This window comes from Perna viridis, chromosome 11, assembly GCF_037379345.1.
Source record: "Perna viridis isolate PV_CMFRI_1.1 ecotype Kerala chromosome 11, ASM3737934v1, whole genome shotgun sequence".
NCBI lineage: Eukaryota > Metazoa > Mollusca > Bivalvia > Mytilida > Mytilidae > Perna > Perna viridis.
The window spans coordinates 32,798,814-32,819,189 of NC_142455.1; the positions used below are offsets into that span (position 1 = coordinate 32,798,814).

A 20,376-nucleotide genomic window follows, 5' to 3' on the forward strand; every position below is an offset into this window, starting at 1 on the left:
GTATCTACTATACTTCTTGCATAGATCATATGAAACTGTCATTGCCACAATTTCATTTATAGAAATTGACAAGCAAACTGAATGCTTCTACTAATCTCTATTTCATAGTGATGGTACTTTTAACTTAAAAGTAGGTATTCATCTTCAAATTAGGGTTTTTTACATACATTAGGACAATATAACCTGCCAGTAGACATCTATATATGTGACAATGGATTGAAATTAGTGACATTTTATCACAAATCACATTTAAAGATTGTGAAGACTCGTCTCTGTGGTTTTGGTTTGTTACCTGAAGTTTCAAATAGAATAAAGCATGAACAAGATCTAGAATTTTAGTCATATGAATGTTTTGTTGCATCAGAGAATGAGTTTTCAATGCTGTGTGTGGCATGCCCTTAACAACACTAACTGTTCAAATAAAAATGCAGAGATAATCCACAAGCCCAGACATAACTATTATTCTTTAAGAAGACGATTTAAACTATCAATGTCAGATCTTTTTTTCAGTTTCAGTCTCTTGTCAGTTATTTTTAGTGGGTCCTTAATTTCCTAGGAATACACTGTTTAATGTCAGGTAGACCAAATACAGCACTGCATTTTAGAAGAAATAGGAAGACTGTGTAGACACTTCAAAGATATTTAATATATCAGTGTTATTGATTTAGTTGAAAGACATTTGGAACAAGTAGTAAATATAACTATTTGAAATATGTATGTAATGAAATACTTTCTATTTTCAGTTGACTGTAGTAGCAATTCTGATTCTGGACCAAACTCACCCCCTGCTGGGCCTCATGCTCTACCCAATGGTAGCCTTGCATCACTTCATTCTAAAGAGGTGAGTCATTGGTTGTATAAAATGGGGTGGGGTGGGGTGTACTTATGATGTAACAGACAGGGGTGGGGTGGGTGTACAAATGATGTAACAGGCAGGGGTGTGGTGGGGTGTACTAATGATTTAACAGATGGGTGGGGTGTACGAATGATGTAACAGACAGGGATGGGGTGGGGTGTATTACTGATGTAACAGACAGGGGTGGGGTGGGGTGTACTAATGATGTAACAGATATGGGTGGGGTGTACGAATGATGTAACAGACAGGGGTGGGGTGGGGTGTATTACTGATGTAACAGACAGGGGTGGGGTGGGGTGTACGAATGATGTAACAGACAGGGGTGGGGTGGGGTGTACGAATGATGTAACAGATATGGGTGGGGTGTACTAATGATGTAACAGACATGGGTGGGGTGTACTACTGATGTAACAGACAGGGGTGGGGTGGGGTGTACTAATGATTTTATATTCTTTTGGTTGTGCTGATTGAGAGACAGAAAACAGTTCTTAATCATGAATGTTTCAGATCATAACAGGTGTACTGGTTATGTGATGACTTGTTTTGATGGCATCTCTAAGGAAATTGGCCAAATTTATTTCGTCTGTGAGTAACATACATGCTTATGACCAAGAAATTGTTACTTAGCAGTTGTACATAAAATGTAATTTATTCTGACAGCTAAATGCATATGTCCCTAATAGATGTGTTTTTTTTCTACCAGTTTGACTGTTATTTGCCTGACAAAGCAAGTATTTGCACTCTTCAGGAGTAGAATGGGAGCACTTACTGTGCTATGTATGTAAAGAGTTGCCTATTTCTAGTCTTTGTGTTTAAAAGTGACAAGATTATTAATTATATTATACATAATAATTTGATATACCAATATACGAATACCAATTTGATTATGAAATAGCAATACAAAGTAATTTGGAAAGCAAGCATTTATGACTTGTTCTACGACCATGTATAGGGGTTGAACAACTTATTGGTAACATTTTCCTGTCTCATTTGCACATCATAAATGGTGCTCTTTTGGAAGATAAACTAATTAAGTTTTATTTTTTTTTTTACTAAGAAGTATTGAATTTACTGCATATCGAAATAAAAAAAAGCATTGAAAATGGTAAAAAATACTTGAATGAACATCTTTTCATTATGGGTTATTGCCTAGTTCGGACATGGTCACAAGAATTAGTTTTGAGGATTCAAGTGACTTGCAAGTTCCCCATGACTGCTCATAGTCAAATTACATCCCAGTCAAAGTAAATTTTTGTCCTGTCTTTTTGTTGGTCATCATACATGCACACATGGCTTCCTGACAAGATTTGGAATTTATTTAAGACTTGTATAGGAAACTCTTTTATAGAGCTAGGGTACTTTAAAATATTGCTAAATGAGGTTCCCATCCCTGACAGTATAGATTGATCTTGTTCATTAAATTTGAAAAACAATTTGGTTTTTCCCCCACATGTAATACAATTATATAATTGGCTTTATGCACCAAAATGGCAGTAAACTTATCTCTAATCTAAGGTTTAAATTTAATCCTATTCTGCCTGTATCTCCCCAGTCATTACATAAGATCATTGCTTTATCATTTACCATAATGATGTTAAAATTTGCCCCTGAATGTACCATGTTATAAACTCAGGTCATGTATAGTTTAAAATTAATTATACATTTTCCTAATTGCTTATATTTCACTGTCATTTTAGATAAATGACTATGCTCTGTCCTTTAATTAAAAAAAAAAACAAGAAACATGTCATCCTCTCTAGGTTTGAAGTCATTATTTTGGCCTAAGTATGTACTTAACTTAAGGGTCATGCATGTTACATGAGTATTTTTGATACTTTATGATGTATGAAATAAATTGTGTACTTTTTACTTCCCTAAATACATGGTAAATACATCTCTTTCATGATCACAGATATTTGGTTTTACATTCAGTAAGGAGGTTACATCTTTGGCTTGACATTCAGTAGGAGGTTACATCTTTGAGATATTGAGTGTAATAGATGCTCTCTAGTAGAAAATATGTTTGGATCAAAACTGATTGATTGATTGATATATATAAGCATATTGTCATTTTGATGAATGGGATATCAGTATAAAAACTGTCTGTTATTTCAAATGTGAATTAATATATTGAAGAAGTGGCTTGCTAATATTACTCTGTTAAGATTCCTCTAGTCTACAATGTTTAAACAGTGTTTTGGTCTGTTAGTCTTATTTTTCTGTATGTGTGTCCATTACTTCTGACATTTTTCACTTCATGTTCTTGTCTTTATCACTGATATGGTCATATACATGGCAATCATATTCTTTACAGTGGATTAAAGGTATCAGTCTTGTATTACATATTCCTGAGCAGGTGTACGTCAAAACATGGAGGCTAAAAATATAGTGCTTCTTTTTTGCCTTTTCCTGTTTCTGTTTTTTGGCAAATGACTATCATTTTTCATCAAAACTACAGGGTAAATATCAAGCTATGACACAAAAAACTTGTTTTTGAGGAAAAACAGTATTTTCATGAAAAATAATACTTCAGAGAAGGGGTCTATTTATGAACTCAAAATAGAAGTGAAGTAGAAAAAGTCTGTTTTTAGTTCGACCTGTCCTTGTGTACCAAAGTTAGTGCTTTTTTTTTCTAAAATGGACCTAAAAATTATTTTTGACATTTCCTTAATGAATAAACATGGGCAAAAGTAAGATTGAAACTCCTTGTTTAAGGTATACTATAAAAGTCTATGGGGGGCAAAGAATACAAGACAGACCTAAAACTTGTCAATTTGGTGACATGAACTTGTACAGGATTGTCTCCCTTGATTCTATATATATATATTTTATATTTATATGCTAACACCTGGTATTCAACATTTCTGTAAGATCTGGCAAAGTATTCAAATATGTTATTCTCTGTTATATTTTTATTGCAGTATTTCACTATCCTGAAAGAATCCCTTTAGAAGTATTATGGCTTGATGATAGGAATTCAGCAAAACAGTCTATGATACCGATTAAATTCTTGGCATATTCGTTAGAAATTGATAGGCATTACAGCTCTTGTGTCTCAATAACAAGTTATATTTTTGGCTCTTAGGATCAAAAATAGATTTGTTTATGAAGATACTCCTTAAACACTGGCAGAGCTATCAATGAAAAGGAACACACTGTGTTTATTTTGGTTTTAAATGATTCTTGTTATTAAATTTTGTGTTATTGTGGGTACATTTAGAACAAAGTTTAACATTCCAGGGCAAAGGAAATTTTGTTGATTCTTGCACTGTCAATTTTCTAGCTGGATGCCAGAATCTGATTTTTTTTCATTTTCAAATGCTTGTATATACTTAGACACTTTTCTGTTCTAGACAATGTTTATTTCTAAGAGATAAGGCATTTCTTTCTGATATTAGAACTTTCACCTACATGATGGGCCACACCAAGTTTGCTGTTAGGTTCTCATTCAGTTTTCTTATAAATATATTTAAGGATTTTATTTATTTTTTCTTTGTTTTCATCATTTTCACTTGAAAAGGCTTGAGATTGTTAGTTTTTTTAAGAAAATTTTAACTTAATGGAAATTTGTGTGAAGATTGAATTGAATATGAAAAATTTAAAAGATCTTCACAATTGTAAGTTTGAAAATTAATATATGGAAACTCTGAGCTTGCCTTTGTCTTAAAGCAATTGTTTTTCACATTCATGGATTAAACTATTTTTGTGTGATACCTTGAATTGATCAGTGTTTTTAGTTTCACACTTTCCCATCTGCTTTGGCCTAACAGACTTCTGCATGGGTTCTGTAACTATTATTATTGTGATTTATCAGTGTTCTGTGATTTTTCTCAGGAATAACAATTAATTTCTCAATCACTGAGTTCTATTTTTGAATTTCTAATCCTAAAATATCAGAGTATTGTCATGTTTATTAGTTATTATGTCCAAAATAGACCAATATGGTTTGTGATAAGACAAGAGATAATTAAATTCTTCACTCTAGAATTTGTTTTTTACACAAATATTAGGTTATTCTAGCATGTAGCTCTTGGCATTGATTTACCGAATTATCTTTGGTAGTCAAGTATTTTTCTTTTAACAATCCTTAATGAAGTTTTCTACCTTGTAGTTCTGAGATTTATTTGACATGCAATTTATGCATTTACTGTTTCTTTACAAACTGTTAATCATTTTACCACATAAAAACTTAGGATGTATAGAAGAATGACTTCTCTGTGTATTCCCCTCCTTCCATTTCTCTGCATTACTCAATACTGTAAAACAGGTCTTAGTGATTACATTTTCTAAGAATCAAGTAGGCTGAATTACTCCAATATTTTTGTACGTGTCATGGAGTAAGCTCTGTGACAAAAGTTTTGATCCTTTAAATTGAGTCGCAGAAGGGATTGGACTATTGAGAATTTTTCAGTGAAGAACATCACACAAAAATATATTGAACAATCTTCTCTCCATTTTCATGAGATGACTATTTTTATGAGAGAGATATAACCTCTCTTTTGTTGTGGTATGGGTGGGAGATATAACCTCTCTTTTGTTGTGGTATGGGTGGGAGATATAACCTCTCTTTTCTTGTGGTATGGGTGGGAGATATAACCTTTCTTCTGTTGTGATGTTAAGAGTGAGACTACTTCTCTCCAGCTGTGATGTTATGAGTGAGAGACATAACCTCTCCAGTTGTTTGTTATGAGTGAGAGACATCACCTCTCTCCATTTGTGATGGTATGACTGAGAGACATCACTTCTCTCCTGTAGTGATGTGATGTTATGAGTTTCTCTCCAGTTGTGTGTTATGAGTGAGAGACATCACCTCTCTCCAGTTGTGTGTTATGAGTGAGAGACATCACCTCTCTCCAGTTGTGATGGTATGACTGAGAGACATCATTTCTCTCCTGTTGTAATGTTATGAGTGATAGACATCTTTTTTCTTCTAATGTGATGTGATGTTGCGAGTTTCTGTCCAGTTGTGTGTTACGAGTGAGAGACATCACCTCTCTCTAGTTGTGATGTTATGAGTGAGAGACATCACCTCTCTCCTGTTGTGATGTTATGAGTGAGAGACATCACCTCTCTCCAGTTGTGTGTTATGAGTGAGAGACATCACCTCTCTCCAGTTGTGATGGTATGACTGAGAGACATCACTTTTCTCCTGTAATGATGTGATGTTATGAGTTTCTCTCCAGTTGTGTGTTATGAGTGAGAGACATCATTCTCTCCAGTTGTGATGTTATAAGAGACATCACCTCTCTCGTTGTGTGTTATGAATGAGAGACATCACCTCTCTCCAGTTGTGTGTCATGAGTGAGAGACGTCACCTCTCTCCAGTTGTCATGGTATGACTGAGAGACATCACTTATCCCCTGTAGTGATGTGATGTTATGAGTTTCTCTCCACTTGTGTTACGAGTGAGAGACATCACTTCTCTCCAGTTGTGATGTTATGAGTGAGAGACATCACTTCTCTCCAGTTGTAATGTTATAATGTTGATGGTTTTAAGTCTTGAAAGTGGTAACATAGATATGGCATCATACCCTGGTCTGTTTTAGTCCAAATGAATATCAAGGTAAGAAAGATAATTTAGCAGTGTAGATTTATAAAGTAGGTAGCTGATAGCTTTATGTTGCCCCTCAAAGTGTCCAAGACATATAGTTTTACTGCTGCGAGTGTACACTTGTCATGGGTTATGAATGAAGATCTCAGGACAACTTCAAAGTCAACAACCTGAATTTTGTTTACAATGAATTGTCCCAGAGGATTGATTTTCCATTTCAATTTACAAGCTTTTCTTAAATTGTTATTATGAGGTGTTTAACCTTTATAGAAATACCAGTTTGTCTTAATCAGGGATGAGATTTATTATACAGTATCCTCCATTAGTAATTATCCTCTTGATTAAGCTGTGCAAGGAAGATCAGAATCTTAATATAGATCCTTTAATTTGATCAGAATGCCTCTGTAATGGCCTAATCAATAAGTAGTATTCTGTGTCTTCTTCTAAATAAGGATATTCAGATAATTTTACGTCGTCTTTTTATAGTTGATATTTCCTGCTCAGCTTTGGAATCATTTTTGATGAGTTATGTAAAGTCGCATGTGTCTATATAACTTTTTATTGATATTTTGTTTGCCTTATATTATCAAGAAAATCTCTAATTTCATTCCCAGAATTAAAGTCTGAATATCTTAAGGTTATATATTCTTTATTCAATCACTAACCCAGGGTTAAAGATTCATAAAAATATCAGATAGCACAATAAGTTTATAAGGATTATTTATAGAAAAAAAATGTGAAGTTTTATGTTAAAAAAATCAAGATGTCTTCCTTGACCTTTCAGGGTTTTTTGCAGTTGGTTATTCTTGGTTTAAGATCTTTAATTGGTATTACACCCCCACTCAAGTAGTGGGTGGTTTATTGGAATCACCTGGTCCAGCCATCTGTCATTGCATCTGTCTGTCTATACCTGAAGAATCATAACTCACACTGGGTGTAGTAATATCAAATATGGTATGTGACTTTATATAGATAAGGCACATGTTCCTATACCAACTTATAATTATGTGGGATTGACATACAAGTAGTGATATATCATTGCCATACAAGCAGTGATATATCTAGCTTGACCACATATGTGGGATTGCCATACAAATAGTGATATATCTAGCTTGATGACATATGTGGGATTGCCATACAAGTAGTGATATATCTAGCTTGACCACATATGTGGGATTGCCATACAAGTAGTGATATATCTAGCTTGACCACATATGGGGGATTGCCATACAAGTAGTGATATATCTAGCTTGACCACATATGTGGGATTGCCATACAAGTAGTGATATATCTAGCTTGACCACATATGTGGGAATGCCATACAAGTAGTGATATATCTAGCTTGACCACATATGTGGGAATGCCATACAAGTAGTGATATATCTAGCTTGACCACATATGCAACTTAATGTTAAATTATTTTAGTTGCTTTAAAGGACAGTACATCTAGTAAATACTACATGTTGTCCTACAATAGAGTTAAACCCTTTAACTAGACAGATTTGCCAAAGAAGCAATGGTAAGACACAATTCATCCATATAATACGAACATTGTAAAGTGGTTAGAAAGCTTTTAGGAACTCTGTTATGGAATAGAAATCATCTGAAAGGCTTGGCGATTGTTAATTGGTTCAGACCCTTTTCTGATTTTGAACAAATGTTTAAAGAGATGTTTACTTGTAAACTGCTCTAACTTTTTCCTAATGAAACATTTTGGCAAAGGACATGAAAATTCTACACACAATTTCTTGCTATAGGGAACTGTGCCAAATATTAGGCTTCTGAATTATTCTAGTTTATAATATAATAGATAAATTATCAATTATAACGTAAACTGCAAAACAAGAACAGCTGTTCCACTAGGGACACAAACGTTTCACCTGGTTGTCTGGAAGGTTTCATGCACATTTTCGCTCCTACTTTACCGAGTTTTTCTGATTAAATGATTGATTCTTTAAATTTGAGATAAGTGTAAGTTTCATCTTTATGGCCATTGCCTCAGTAAATATATTGATGAAGATTTGATGTAAACAGTTTCTACTTTTTGATGAATGATGAGAATTCCTTTTTTAAGATCTGACATAGACTTGGTTTCTTTGGTTCTAGCACCTGTGTGAACAGTGTTGAATGGTTGTAGCTCATTCTGTATCTGTTGGGGGTTTTTTTTAAAAAAAACATGCAGTTTGTATTAACTGCCTTTTCATTATGGGAGGGAAAATTTTTTTTAGACCACATAGATTCACTCCTATATTCTAAACATAAATTTAAAATAGACCAAAACACCATGCTTGGAAAGGTTATGAACAGCAACAAATCCGTGTTGGTATAAAATTCTGACTCAAGCTAAAAGTGAGGGCTCAACATTACCTTGTGACCTACTTAGCTCTTTAACCAATTATAATTGTTGAGACCCACATTTTAGAAGAGACATATTGTATACCAGTGTCGATTGGTTAATCCATTGGTTCATGTCCAATAACTCAAATAATGGTGTCACAAACTTTTATCAGACTTTGGTGAATTGTTTCTTCCTGTTGTGGCAAGTTCCAGACTTTGGTGAATTGTTTCTTCCTGTTGTGGCGAGTTCCAGACTTTCTTGAATTATTTCTTCCTGTTGTGTGAGTTCAAGTTTTGTTGACTTGTTTCTACCATTTGTCTTGAGTTCCAGACTTTGGTGAATTGTTTCTTCCTGTTGTTGTGAGTTCCAGACTTTGGTGAATTTTTTCTTCCTGTTGTTGTGAGTTCTGGACTTTAGTGAACTGTTTCTTTCTGTTGTTGTATTTCCATTTTTTAGAAGTCTAGATTACAGTACTGCACTGGTTATTTTACCTGTGTAAATTTTTAACATTTGAGTGGTAGATTGTGGAAGATTATGGCAAGATTTAAAATTCCACTGCAGTGAGTGTTTTCCCTTCCCTTCCTAAGTGAAGAGAGGTGATGATAGCATTGTAAGAAAATGAATGTGCATCTTCAGGAACAAAAATAGCCTTATTAAATGAGTTGGTAATATAATTTAATTTAGATGTATCACCTGTATAGTACCGCTTACAGTGATTTATACCTCATCAACATGTGGAAAAATGAATCTAAACTGTAAATTTATCTTAAGATCTTTGAACTTTTTGAAAATATTCATTAAAATACCAAAATTTTTGTTGCCTATGACGCAAGAGCCTTCATATGTTTTGCTTGTAAAGATAAAATTCAGTAATCGGTCTGTAGAATGACAGAATAATGATGTAACAATTCCTTGTCTACTGCTGTTTTTAGGGCACTAATTACAATTGCCAATTTTATTCAATTTTGATGCATTAGTAGAACTATCCCATAACATAAATGATATGGGTTTATCTGGAGATTATAGAATGATAACATTCAGAAGGAATCTAAAGCAGCATACGTCTCAAGAATCTGTTCCCAGTTTTGGGCTGATAATTGATGGGATTAAAAAAAATTCAACCATCAAAAAAGGTAGTAGTCTGTTATTGATTTCCCTAACTATAATTGGTAGTTCTTCATTCTGTTCAAAACATATGTAGAAGCCAAATGTGTTAAGTATAGCATACTTAATATATACGGATAATCAGACAAAAACCTCCAAACACCAATCTTAGTTTGTTATTCATTTGTTGTGAAGATAAAATTGTATATGAAATTGGCAAGAGTTAAATATTGTTCTTGACTTGGTTTAATTAAAATGGAATGTGTAGACCTAAAAAGCATCATTTGTTTAATCAGTGTTTTTTTCTGCACCTTGTGCCACCTCTACCATAGGCTGTGTATGATGGTACTGAAAACAACTATGATTTGATGTCTGGTACTTCTAAATGTTTTTTTCATAGTTTTTCACCATTTGAAGTTTTATTAAAAAAAAATATAATCATTTTTAGTGCAGAACAGTCATAAATTTCCAAATCAAGAGTTTTAGTTGGGGGTGTATTTTAATTAGAAGAAAATGTCAAAATAATGATGATTTACATATCATTATAGAAAGTTTCAAATTTATTGCTTTATGATATAATATATGATGTATTTGATGTTAAATATGACCCTTGTCCATAATTTTCTAGAATAACATCATTCCATCTGAACTTCCAGCAGTGTTATTTATCTATTGTGCTTGGCTGACCAGGGATAGTTCTGAAACATTAGAACTCTTTTGCATTAAAAAAAAAAAAAAATGGTAATGAACACTTAGCAGTTCTTAATGACGTCTTCCCATGACTTAAGTCAGTTGTTACATAATTTATTATTATGCAGACCAATGATATAAGTTATTTAGGACAAAGGAAGCCTTTAATAGGTCATGTCTAGTGTAGGCTTGTATCTAATGGAATTTTTGTCATTAACTGCTATGGAACAAGGCCATTTGAGTCATGCCTGTATATCAGCATATAAACTGTAGGTGTGGAGTTGATGTAAATAAAATGAGAAAAGTAACCAGTCTTAATTGAGAATTTGTCATTAACCCCATATCTATAAAGGATTTAGATTAAAGTATTGATTTCTACTAGATTGACTGATAGGATGAAAACAATACACCTGATCTGGTTCACTTAACAGGAATTTTTTTCTATTTTTATCAATGATTGGTGTAATTGAACGTGAAGTAAGTTTTTAATTGACAATGCTGGAGATCGTGACAATACTAGTGGGTAATTAAAGCAGTCTCCTGCTGAGAACTTTTTTCCTCTCTTTTCCTATGATTTTCGCTGAAATTAAGTTAACAATGGAAAACAAGGGACATAAAATTAATTTTTCAAGGTGTTAAGATATAGGTTACAGTTAGAGAATTGTACTTTTATTTGGGGGCTAATAAAATAAGATCTCTATATTAGGCAAGGAATTATTAGACTTCAGTAGCCATGTTCTTTCTCCACACTTGGTATATATCAAGTGAAAGTGAAATTTTGTAGAATATTCTTTTGTTGTTTTTGTTTTTCTATTTTTTTGAAAATTTTAATTATTTATTTTATTCACGGATATTGGTAAGTTATGTATGTAACCTTGACAGAATCCAGAATCATACAATATTGATGACCCACAAATAGTAGAATCTGTTATAGAATAAGGGAAGAAACAATATTTTGAATGATAAAATAGTTTAAGAGAAAATTACCTGTGTATCAGTTCATGTCTACTATAGTGGAAGGAGGTTAAAAGTAATCAAGGCAACCAAGATTCTAAAGGTAATCAAAAGAATGTAACCCAGGGACAAAGACCAGACATAGAAAATAGACATACACAACAAAGAACATAAAGTAAATAAAATAATACATACAAAGTAACAAAAGTAAATGAGCAACTTGGACTTCACAGAAAACTGGGAGCATGGACCAGGTGCACCAGTAGGGTAAGCGTCCTCTGCTTTTCTGGAAACATCTGCCGAGTTGCCCATAAAAAGTCGGATCTAAGATAAACGAAAGAGGAAAGGATAACAATGACACATTGAACAAATCAGTTTTCATGGTGCAGATGGATACACTGTAATGATCCACAAGTTCATGATGACGACCATAAAACTTCTCATCTTGTAGCAAACATAACCCTGCTCCAGAAGCCTAATTGTAAGAAGTCGAGCGCAATTCAAAAAGTCTGCATAGTTAAGGCAAGCTCTGGCATACTTGTGAGTTGTGATATAAAAACTCCTTGTGCAGGTGCTGAAGGGATGTTGCCACAGATGAAAGGAAAGTTCACAATTCTTAATGAAAAGTCATCACTTTTGTCGTAAAGTTTGGACAATAGTTTTCTTTTACCATCAATTTCTAAGTGTATGTCAAGATATGAGGCTGACTTCACAGTGTCTGTAGTATACTTTATCTTAAGTTCTTTTGGGTAGATGTGATATATCAAATCCCCGAAATTAGGATTGTTTAACGATAATATGTCATCTGTAGAGCGGAAACTGTAAAGTTGACAGAACAATATTACATGAGATAAATGGCACATTTTAAGTAGACCTAACAATATCACATGAGATAAAAGACACATTTTAAGTTGACCTAACAATCACATGAGACATGTGAGATAAATGACACATTTTTAAGTTGTTTTTCACATAAGTTCTTTCTGTTGGTCTGTAATTTGTTTTGTTATGTAGATACAAAGACATTTGAAATAGTAAATAGTGATAATAATATAGAGTATAATAGTGTTAAAATCAGCTGTGAAAGTGTAGGTAGATTATGTTCAGAGGTGATCCTAGTGAAACCAGTGACCTTTCAAGGGAAGAAAAATTCTGGTTACATAAGACAGGTGATCTTTATAGTTTAATCAATATATTATTTCAGGACTCATGTAGCTATCAGATGGCTTCATTATATAGATCTGTTGGTTACCATGGAAATGATCTCCACCTATCACCTTCCTTGCCAAATATATCACTAGGTCGTCCACCATCTTCTTCGGTAAGTTTTAAGGACTTCATCAGTTCCTGGCAATTGTAATGACCAACATGAATTATAAAAGTGGGATAACTATTTTTCTTACATCAAGACAGTTGTGAACTAAGTTTCCTTGTTAAAAATTAGCCTACTGTTGCAGTTAATTGAAAAGGACAAAATTTTCGAGATCATGATAAGAAGGTCAAAGGTCAGGTTTGTAAACATTATCCCTGTGGCCATACAAATCTTCAAATATTATAAAGTGTAGACTATACTGACAGAAACAACAATCTAAAAGCCACAAACAGGTTGTGTGGTTTACATACAGGAAACTGCCTTGTTTGTCAATAAAAAAGCAAAAGAAAAAAACTAGTTTATTAAGTAATTCAAGGTCACCAGTCTAAAGTACATGAGTGCTATGCCAAAGTTTGGAATCAAGTTACTATCTCTCCTTTTTATACAAAGTTTAAAGTGGTTGTGAACCTACTGTTTGCACAATTGAATTTTTTATTTTCATAGGTTGTCTCTTCCCTACACCGATATTAAACAATTTATTGTATATAAAACAGGTGGATGTCAAAAATATGATGTTCTCATTTGAAATTACACAACCACAGCAAATTAGATTAGTTTTATGAGTAAATTGTTTTGAATCAATCTATTGACTTGATGGCGTAAATTTATAGAAATAAAACAGTACATTATTGTAAATCAGTTTGTATTTTAACAAATATTGCACAGATTTAGGAATCTTGATTCCTGTAACAAATATAATATTATAACTGCTACAATAATTTCTGTTTTTAGGGTAATAATAATTCATCACCACATTCAGACAGTGAACTCCGGGCATTAGAGGCAGGGAGGATGAACTTGCCCCACCCACATCAACCAGGAGTACCATATTTTCCCAATATGCCTGGTAAGCAGCCTTATATGTCACCCATGCAATTCCTCTGTCAGTTTGTTCACATCCAACATTATTTTTTGGACTGTTGTATTACCATTACATACAAACCATTTAGAAAATGCCCTGAAGCACATAATATGGAAAAAAAATGTCTGTGGTAAAAACTTCTTTGAAAAACCTATCTATACATGTTCTTAAAACAATTTTTGTGACTGCAAAGGATAAACTTGTTCACAGAAAATAAACAGGATTGCATACCAAGAAGTAAAGTATGGAGGATATTTTTTGGTTATTATTATCATGAACATATCATACTAATTGTGAAAAAGTGCTATCTTAAAAAAAAAAAGATAGCTGACACGGTAAAATATTCTTTCTACTTATAATTTTCTGCATTTCGTTCAGGAATTAACACATGGCACACAATTTCGATAGTTTCTTTTTCAAACGCCACTATCTTATCAGTATTTGGCCAATCGGGAAACAAAATTGCGATCAGGTATCTTGCGTTTTCATGGAAGAGCATTCTTTAAGGTCAAATGGTAAAAAGCCAAAATATACCAACTATGTCAGAAAAATAATACTAAAAGAGATACAACCATAGTATAAGTACATGCACTCAAATTGTGAATGAATTCATATGAAACATTATACAGTTCATTGATATATCATACATTACCAAATTGCATATATTGTTTTGAAAATTTGCTGAAGCCTGTTTGCTAAATGATAATGATTTTTTTTTCAAAATAACAGCAGGTATGGAAGGAGAAATACCACCTCAGCATCCTGCCTACATATCTACACAAATGAAACTTATAGAAGAGACAAGGAGTCAAGGAAAAATAGTGCCACATGTCAGTCCCTATAACCCCATGCCATCTAGTACAGCAAGTCCGTCATCAGAAACCCACCCAGCATCTAGAATTCATAGGTAAATATCTAAACTGACCCAGCATCTAGATGTTTAAAGGTAATTATCAAACAGACCCACATCTAGATGTTTAAAGGTCATAATCTAACACACCCAGCATCTAGAATTCACTGGTAGATATTAAACAGACCTTAACAGGAAAATAATTTAATTTGACTTTTGGCAAGCTTTCTGATTGGGACTCTCTGTTTGAGTAAACTAAATTATTTTGTATAACACAGTTTTGTACTGTGACATCATTAACATCAGATTATTTCACTATTTATAAGTGTAAGTCACCACAAACCAGGTAATATCATGTTACTAGTTCAAAAATACAAAGATGTAGGCTTGTGCCTGTCCATTATAATGGATGGCTAACTTTCTGCCAGATACTGATGATCATTCCCTATTAACTCAATACATAACATAATTTCAGACATAAACCATTAGGCAGGACACAATCTGCCCCATTACCACTAGGTCATCCCTTCTTACAACAACAGAATCTGTTGATGCAGCAACAGCACTCACAACAAGTCAAGCAGAACATACGTCAAGTCATATTACAACGTACAGGAATGGAAAATGTAGACGAGGAAACCGAGGCTAAACTACAACAGGTATGTTGGAAGGAAGAGGTATACTGAGGCTTATTAATGGATACATTTAATTAAAAAAAAATACTAGTTTAAGGAAATGGAAAGTTGATGTATGAAGTTTGATAAGGAAATTGGTCTAAGAACTAGAAATCTTATTGTTCTTTTGAAGTATTATTTTATCTTAAAATAAGAGAATTAAATAGAATATGTTAGTAAGTCAAATTTGTTCTTTTTTTGTAGGAAATGAGAGAATCACGAGAGCAAGACTCAGATGATGTCATTGTTGTGAAGGAAAGTAAAATGGATGAATCATCGAGTGAAACAGTGAAACCACAACCAACATTGCCGAACCATCCGAGGGAGAACCATCCAATTAAACGTAGACACCATCACCATCGACCATTGGCTAGGACACAGTCCAGTCCATTAGTCACATTCTCTAATCTACCACAACAGACATCTGACACAGATCCAACTGTTACACGATATAGATACACCACAGGTAGACAGTAGTTTTGTTTGCCCCTCATAAATTTTGACATCAGGAATTTATGATTTTGTTCAGTGCATCCCTCTCTTAGATAAACTTCCTATTATGAGTTTCCTTAAAGCTTTAATGTTGTTTAGATTGAGTATATCATCATGAAGGATTGTACACATATGTCAACTTAAAGATTTTAAAATACATGTTTTCAATTTAATGGGGTTGCCTGGAACATTCTAGACAAAGCATTTTATACAATGTCTCAACCTCATCATCCTTGTATATTATCATCAAATTGTGGAAGTTGACCTTGACAAACACTAAAGGTTTATCTCTGGACCATTCATCATAATCCTTTCTAATAATGATAATGATAAGGAGGTGATAAGTATTATTCAGTGCATAAGCACTCCAGTCAGCAGATTCTTGTGAAGTAATTTAATTGGATGCATAGGCTACAAAGATGTATAACAGAAATGTTATTTGTCAGTCAAGAACAAAATATGAAATACTCATTATACCATGAACAAATATTTAAGCCTTTAGCGTGAATTGGGTTTCCTAGGCCTATTTTGAAACCACTATAAACAGCGCTATCTTGTGAATCTGTATGATTATTTATATACTGGTAATCTATTTATAGGCCTAGCTTATGATTCAATCATGCAGAAACATCAGTGTACATGTAACAACAACTCAAATCACCCAGAAAATGAGGGCAGACTTCATAGTATTTGGTCAAGGTTACATGAAACTGGTCTCACCACAAGATGTGAGGTAGGTACCATGTCACAATGACCCAGAAAAAGAGGGCAGACTTCATAGTAAATGGTCAAGGTTACATGAAACTGGTCTTGCCACTAGATGTGAGGTAGGTACCATGTCACAATGACCCTGAAAATGAGGGCAGACTTCATAGTATATGGTCGAGGTTGCATGAAACTGGTCTCACCACTAGACATGAGGTAGGTACCATGTCACAATCACCCAGAAAATAAGAACAGAATATGTAGTGGAGGGAAAGTGGAAATAACTCTGTTAATGACACCTGTCTCAACTTCAGGTTTTTGCAGATGATAAGTGGTCACAAATTTCAATTGTTCTCTTTGTAATAGCATCCTTTCTTTATAGTGTGTTTTATCTTGTAAAGGATTTCCTTCTTAAGGTTTTATTTCAGTTGATATCATCAAAGGATAAGTTATAAGTGTTGGATCTACACTAATATCAAGTAGGCAAAGAATTAACATGCTGTATTTTTGTTTCACAACATTTTTTTCAGTCATTTTGATGACTTATTTTTTATTGTGTGAGAAGTTAGAATAAAATTTCCAATTATTGCCAAAAGACTTGTATTTCAAGTATGTGACAGAAAAAAATTTATATTTTATGTCAGACTAACATGACGTCAGTGAGATTCTTATGTAACTTAATAAAAAATGACAGCATTGTTATGATATCCATCTCATTATTGATTCAATATTCCAATTTATTGTTCACAGTGCAGAAAGTTCAAATGAAGTGTAAATCACTACATGTATCATTTCAATACAATTTACATAGTTCAACATGTAGGTGGATGTAATGTATTCCAACTATTTCCTACATAAGTACAGTATTTTTTTATATTTTTTTGAATGGATTGGAATCACCTTGCCTATCCATGTGATTGAGTCACAATTATCTTCCAGTACTTGGATTAACTTCAAGTTAAGTGTGTGGCTTCATAAAGATGGGCATTCATTGTTTGGTGTTTCAGGTTTTTTCCGACATTAACTTCGTCTACAAATGGGGGTATACCTAGCACAACAATGTGTGCAACTTTATGTTTAATTCTGGTGTTGGCAATAATTGTTATAAAGTTATTCGACTATTTAAATAAAGCTGATAATGGGCATATAATGCTTTAGTACAGCTGTTTACTTTCATCTTATAGCCAAAAGCATAAATCTTGAACTCAACTAAAACTGCACTAAAACTTAAACAAATTTCTGGCTTCTAGGAAAGTACCATAAACACTGAAAGTCACTAAATAATTATTGATAATTTTAATTATGGCCATTACTTTTACAGTGCTATTTGTGTGGTGGAATCTATTCTGAATAAGAAAAAAAGAGAAACAAATTATGGTTGCTTTAGCATCTTTTGGATGCTGAATTTATTATAATGAAACTAGTACATGTACTACCCATGCTCTATAATACTGGCTCAAGGTGATAGGAATAATCATCCATTATCGCTCATTGTTTTTATCAGAGAATCAAGAGCAGAAAAGCCAGTATGGAAGAGTTACAGAGTTGTCACACTGAAGCTCACACACTATTGTATGGTACAAACCCACTGAACAGGCAACGGCTTGATCCAACATTGTTTGGTAAGACTTACTTGATTAGATATAGTGAAGTGTGTTAAGTGTGATGTAAATTCTAACTTATTCCTACAAATATAGACTGTTAGGAATTTAGTAGTATTATGATGTCACTATTGTCCTTGTGAAGTAAAGTTTGTTTGAAAAGTTGTAAAAACATTGCATCGATTCAAACACCAAATGAAATTTCATATGAAACATGCAGTCAAGAGGTCTGAATTGTGACTCCCTCATCCAGGATGCTGAGAGATTGTAGGATAAAAGTATATTTTGACCGTTCCTTAACAAAGCAGTTAGGTATACCATGTAAGTTCATGACAGTCTATCATTGGCTGTTTTTAACTGACACAGGTGTATATAATTAATGTAATACATTAGTACTGTCAATTTATTTAAGGATGTGTTTATTTTTTATGGTAAACATGACAGGATTGCAATCTACTCACATTTAAAAAAAAAAATTATTTGCCATCATTATGATTAGAATGACAAGTTTTCCTGACACAACAAATAATAATGTCTTTTGGCTCTAGAATGACAAAATCACAATATTTTGACAATACACTTTTGTCTAGAACAAAATTCCATTTCATGCATTTCAAAACTTACAATCAATAGAACTTTTCAAGAATATTTCTCGAGACGTTATCATGTGAATGCTTTCTTATCTTACCAGGAAGTAGTTAGCATTGAAATGTCAGCTTCATTAACTTTAGAAACTTAATCACTTCAGTCTCTTATAAACCAAAATATGGATCAGTTAAGAAATATTATCATCTGCTACATTCTACTTTTATGACTCATGTATACATCAATATTTTCCTTTAACTGCACTTAATTTCTATTAACTAATAAAATTTAAAACTAAATCAAACTAGTTAGTATAAACCAATTATTCGGACTTCAGCTTTTTAATTTTGTAACTAAAACATTCTAAAATATGTATTTAATGACAAAGGGACTCATTATCAAACATTTATTTTCTTGATTTACTTTGCTTACAAAACTTGTGATATGAAGTTGGTTCATATACAAAACCTTTACCCAGAATGTCATATGTAAAACCTTTACCCAGAATATCATATATAAAACCTTTACCCAGAATGTCACATGTAAAACCTTTACCCAGAATATCATATGTAAAACCTTTATCCAGAATATTTGTAAAACCTTTACCCAGAATGTCACATGTAAAACCTTTACCCAGAATGTCATATGTAAAACCTTTACCCAGAATATCATATGTAAAACCTTTACCCAGAATATCATATATAAAACCTTTACCCAGAATGTCACATGTAAAACCTTTACCCAGAATATCATATGTAAAACCTTTATCCAGAATATCATATATAAAACCTTTACCCAGAATGTCACATGTAAAACCTTTACCCAGAATATCATATGTAAAACCTTTATCCAGAATATCATATATAAAACCTTTACCCAGAATGTCACATGTAAAACCTTTACCCAGAATGTCATATGTAAAACCTTTACCCAGAATATCATATGTAAAACCTTTACCCAGAATATATGTAAAACCTTTACCCAGAATGTCACATGTAAAGCTTTACCCAGAATATCATATGTAAAACCTTTACCCAGAATATCATATGTAAAACCTTTACCCAGAATATCATATGTAAAACCTTTACCCAGAATATCATATGTAAAACCTTTACCCAGAATGTCACATGTAAAACCTTTACCCAGAATGTCATATGTAAAACCTTTACCCAGAATGTCATATGTAAAACCTTTACCCAGAATATATGTAAAACCTTTACCCAGAATGTCACATGTAAAACCTTTACCCAGAATATCATATGTAAAACCTTTACCCAGAATATCATATGTAAAACCTTTACCCAGAATATCATATGTAAAACCTTTACCCAGAATATCATATGTAAAACCTTTACCCAGAATGTCACATGTAAAACCTTTACCCAGAATGTCATATGTAAAACCTTTACCCAGAATGTCATATGTAAAACCTTTACCCAGAATATATGTAAAACCTTTACCCAGAATGTCACATGTAAAACCTTTACCCAGAATATCATATGTAAAACCTTTACCCAGAATGTCATATGTAAAACCTTTACCCAGAATGTCACATGTAAAACCTTTACCCAGAATATCATATGTAAAACCTTTACCCAGAATATATGTAAAACCTTTACCCAGAATGTCACATGTAAAACCTTTACCCAGAATATCATATGTAAAACCTTTACCCAGAATGTCATATGTAAAACCTTTACCCAGAATATATGTAAAACCTTTACCCAGAATGTCACATGTAA

The 20,376-nt window shown here is 33.1% G+C and overlaps 1 protein-coding gene across 14 annotated transcripts in view; it reads left to right on the forward strand.

The window, feature by feature from the left end:
* LOC148603771 (histone deacetylase 4-like) overlaps positions 1-20,376 on the forward strand; it is a 105,379-nt gene that overhangs the window by 73,448 nt on the left and 11,555 nt on the right. For 12 of the 14 annotated variants that reach the window (XM_088552453.1, XM_088552462.1, XM_088552455.1 and 9 more), the window contains 8 exons: positions 744-841; positions 12,698-12,814; positions 13,598-13,712; positions 14,457-14,634; positions 15,053-15,236; positions 15,456-15,717; positions 16,343-16,476; positions 17,953-18,070. In XM_088552453.1, the coding sequence (XP_088408579.1) occupies positions 744-841; positions 12,698-12,814; positions 13,598-13,712; positions 14,457-14,634; positions 15,053-15,236; positions 15,456-15,717; positions 16,343-16,476; positions 17,953-18,070 (1,206 nt within the window). The remainder of the gene's footprint in view (positions 1-743; positions 842-12,697; positions 12,815-13,597; positions 13,713-14,456; positions 14,635-15,052; positions 15,237-15,455; positions 15,718-16,342; positions 16,477-17,952; positions 18,071-20,376) is intronic. The other 2 variants (XM_088552454.1, XM_088552465.1) reach the window with 1 other exon arrangement.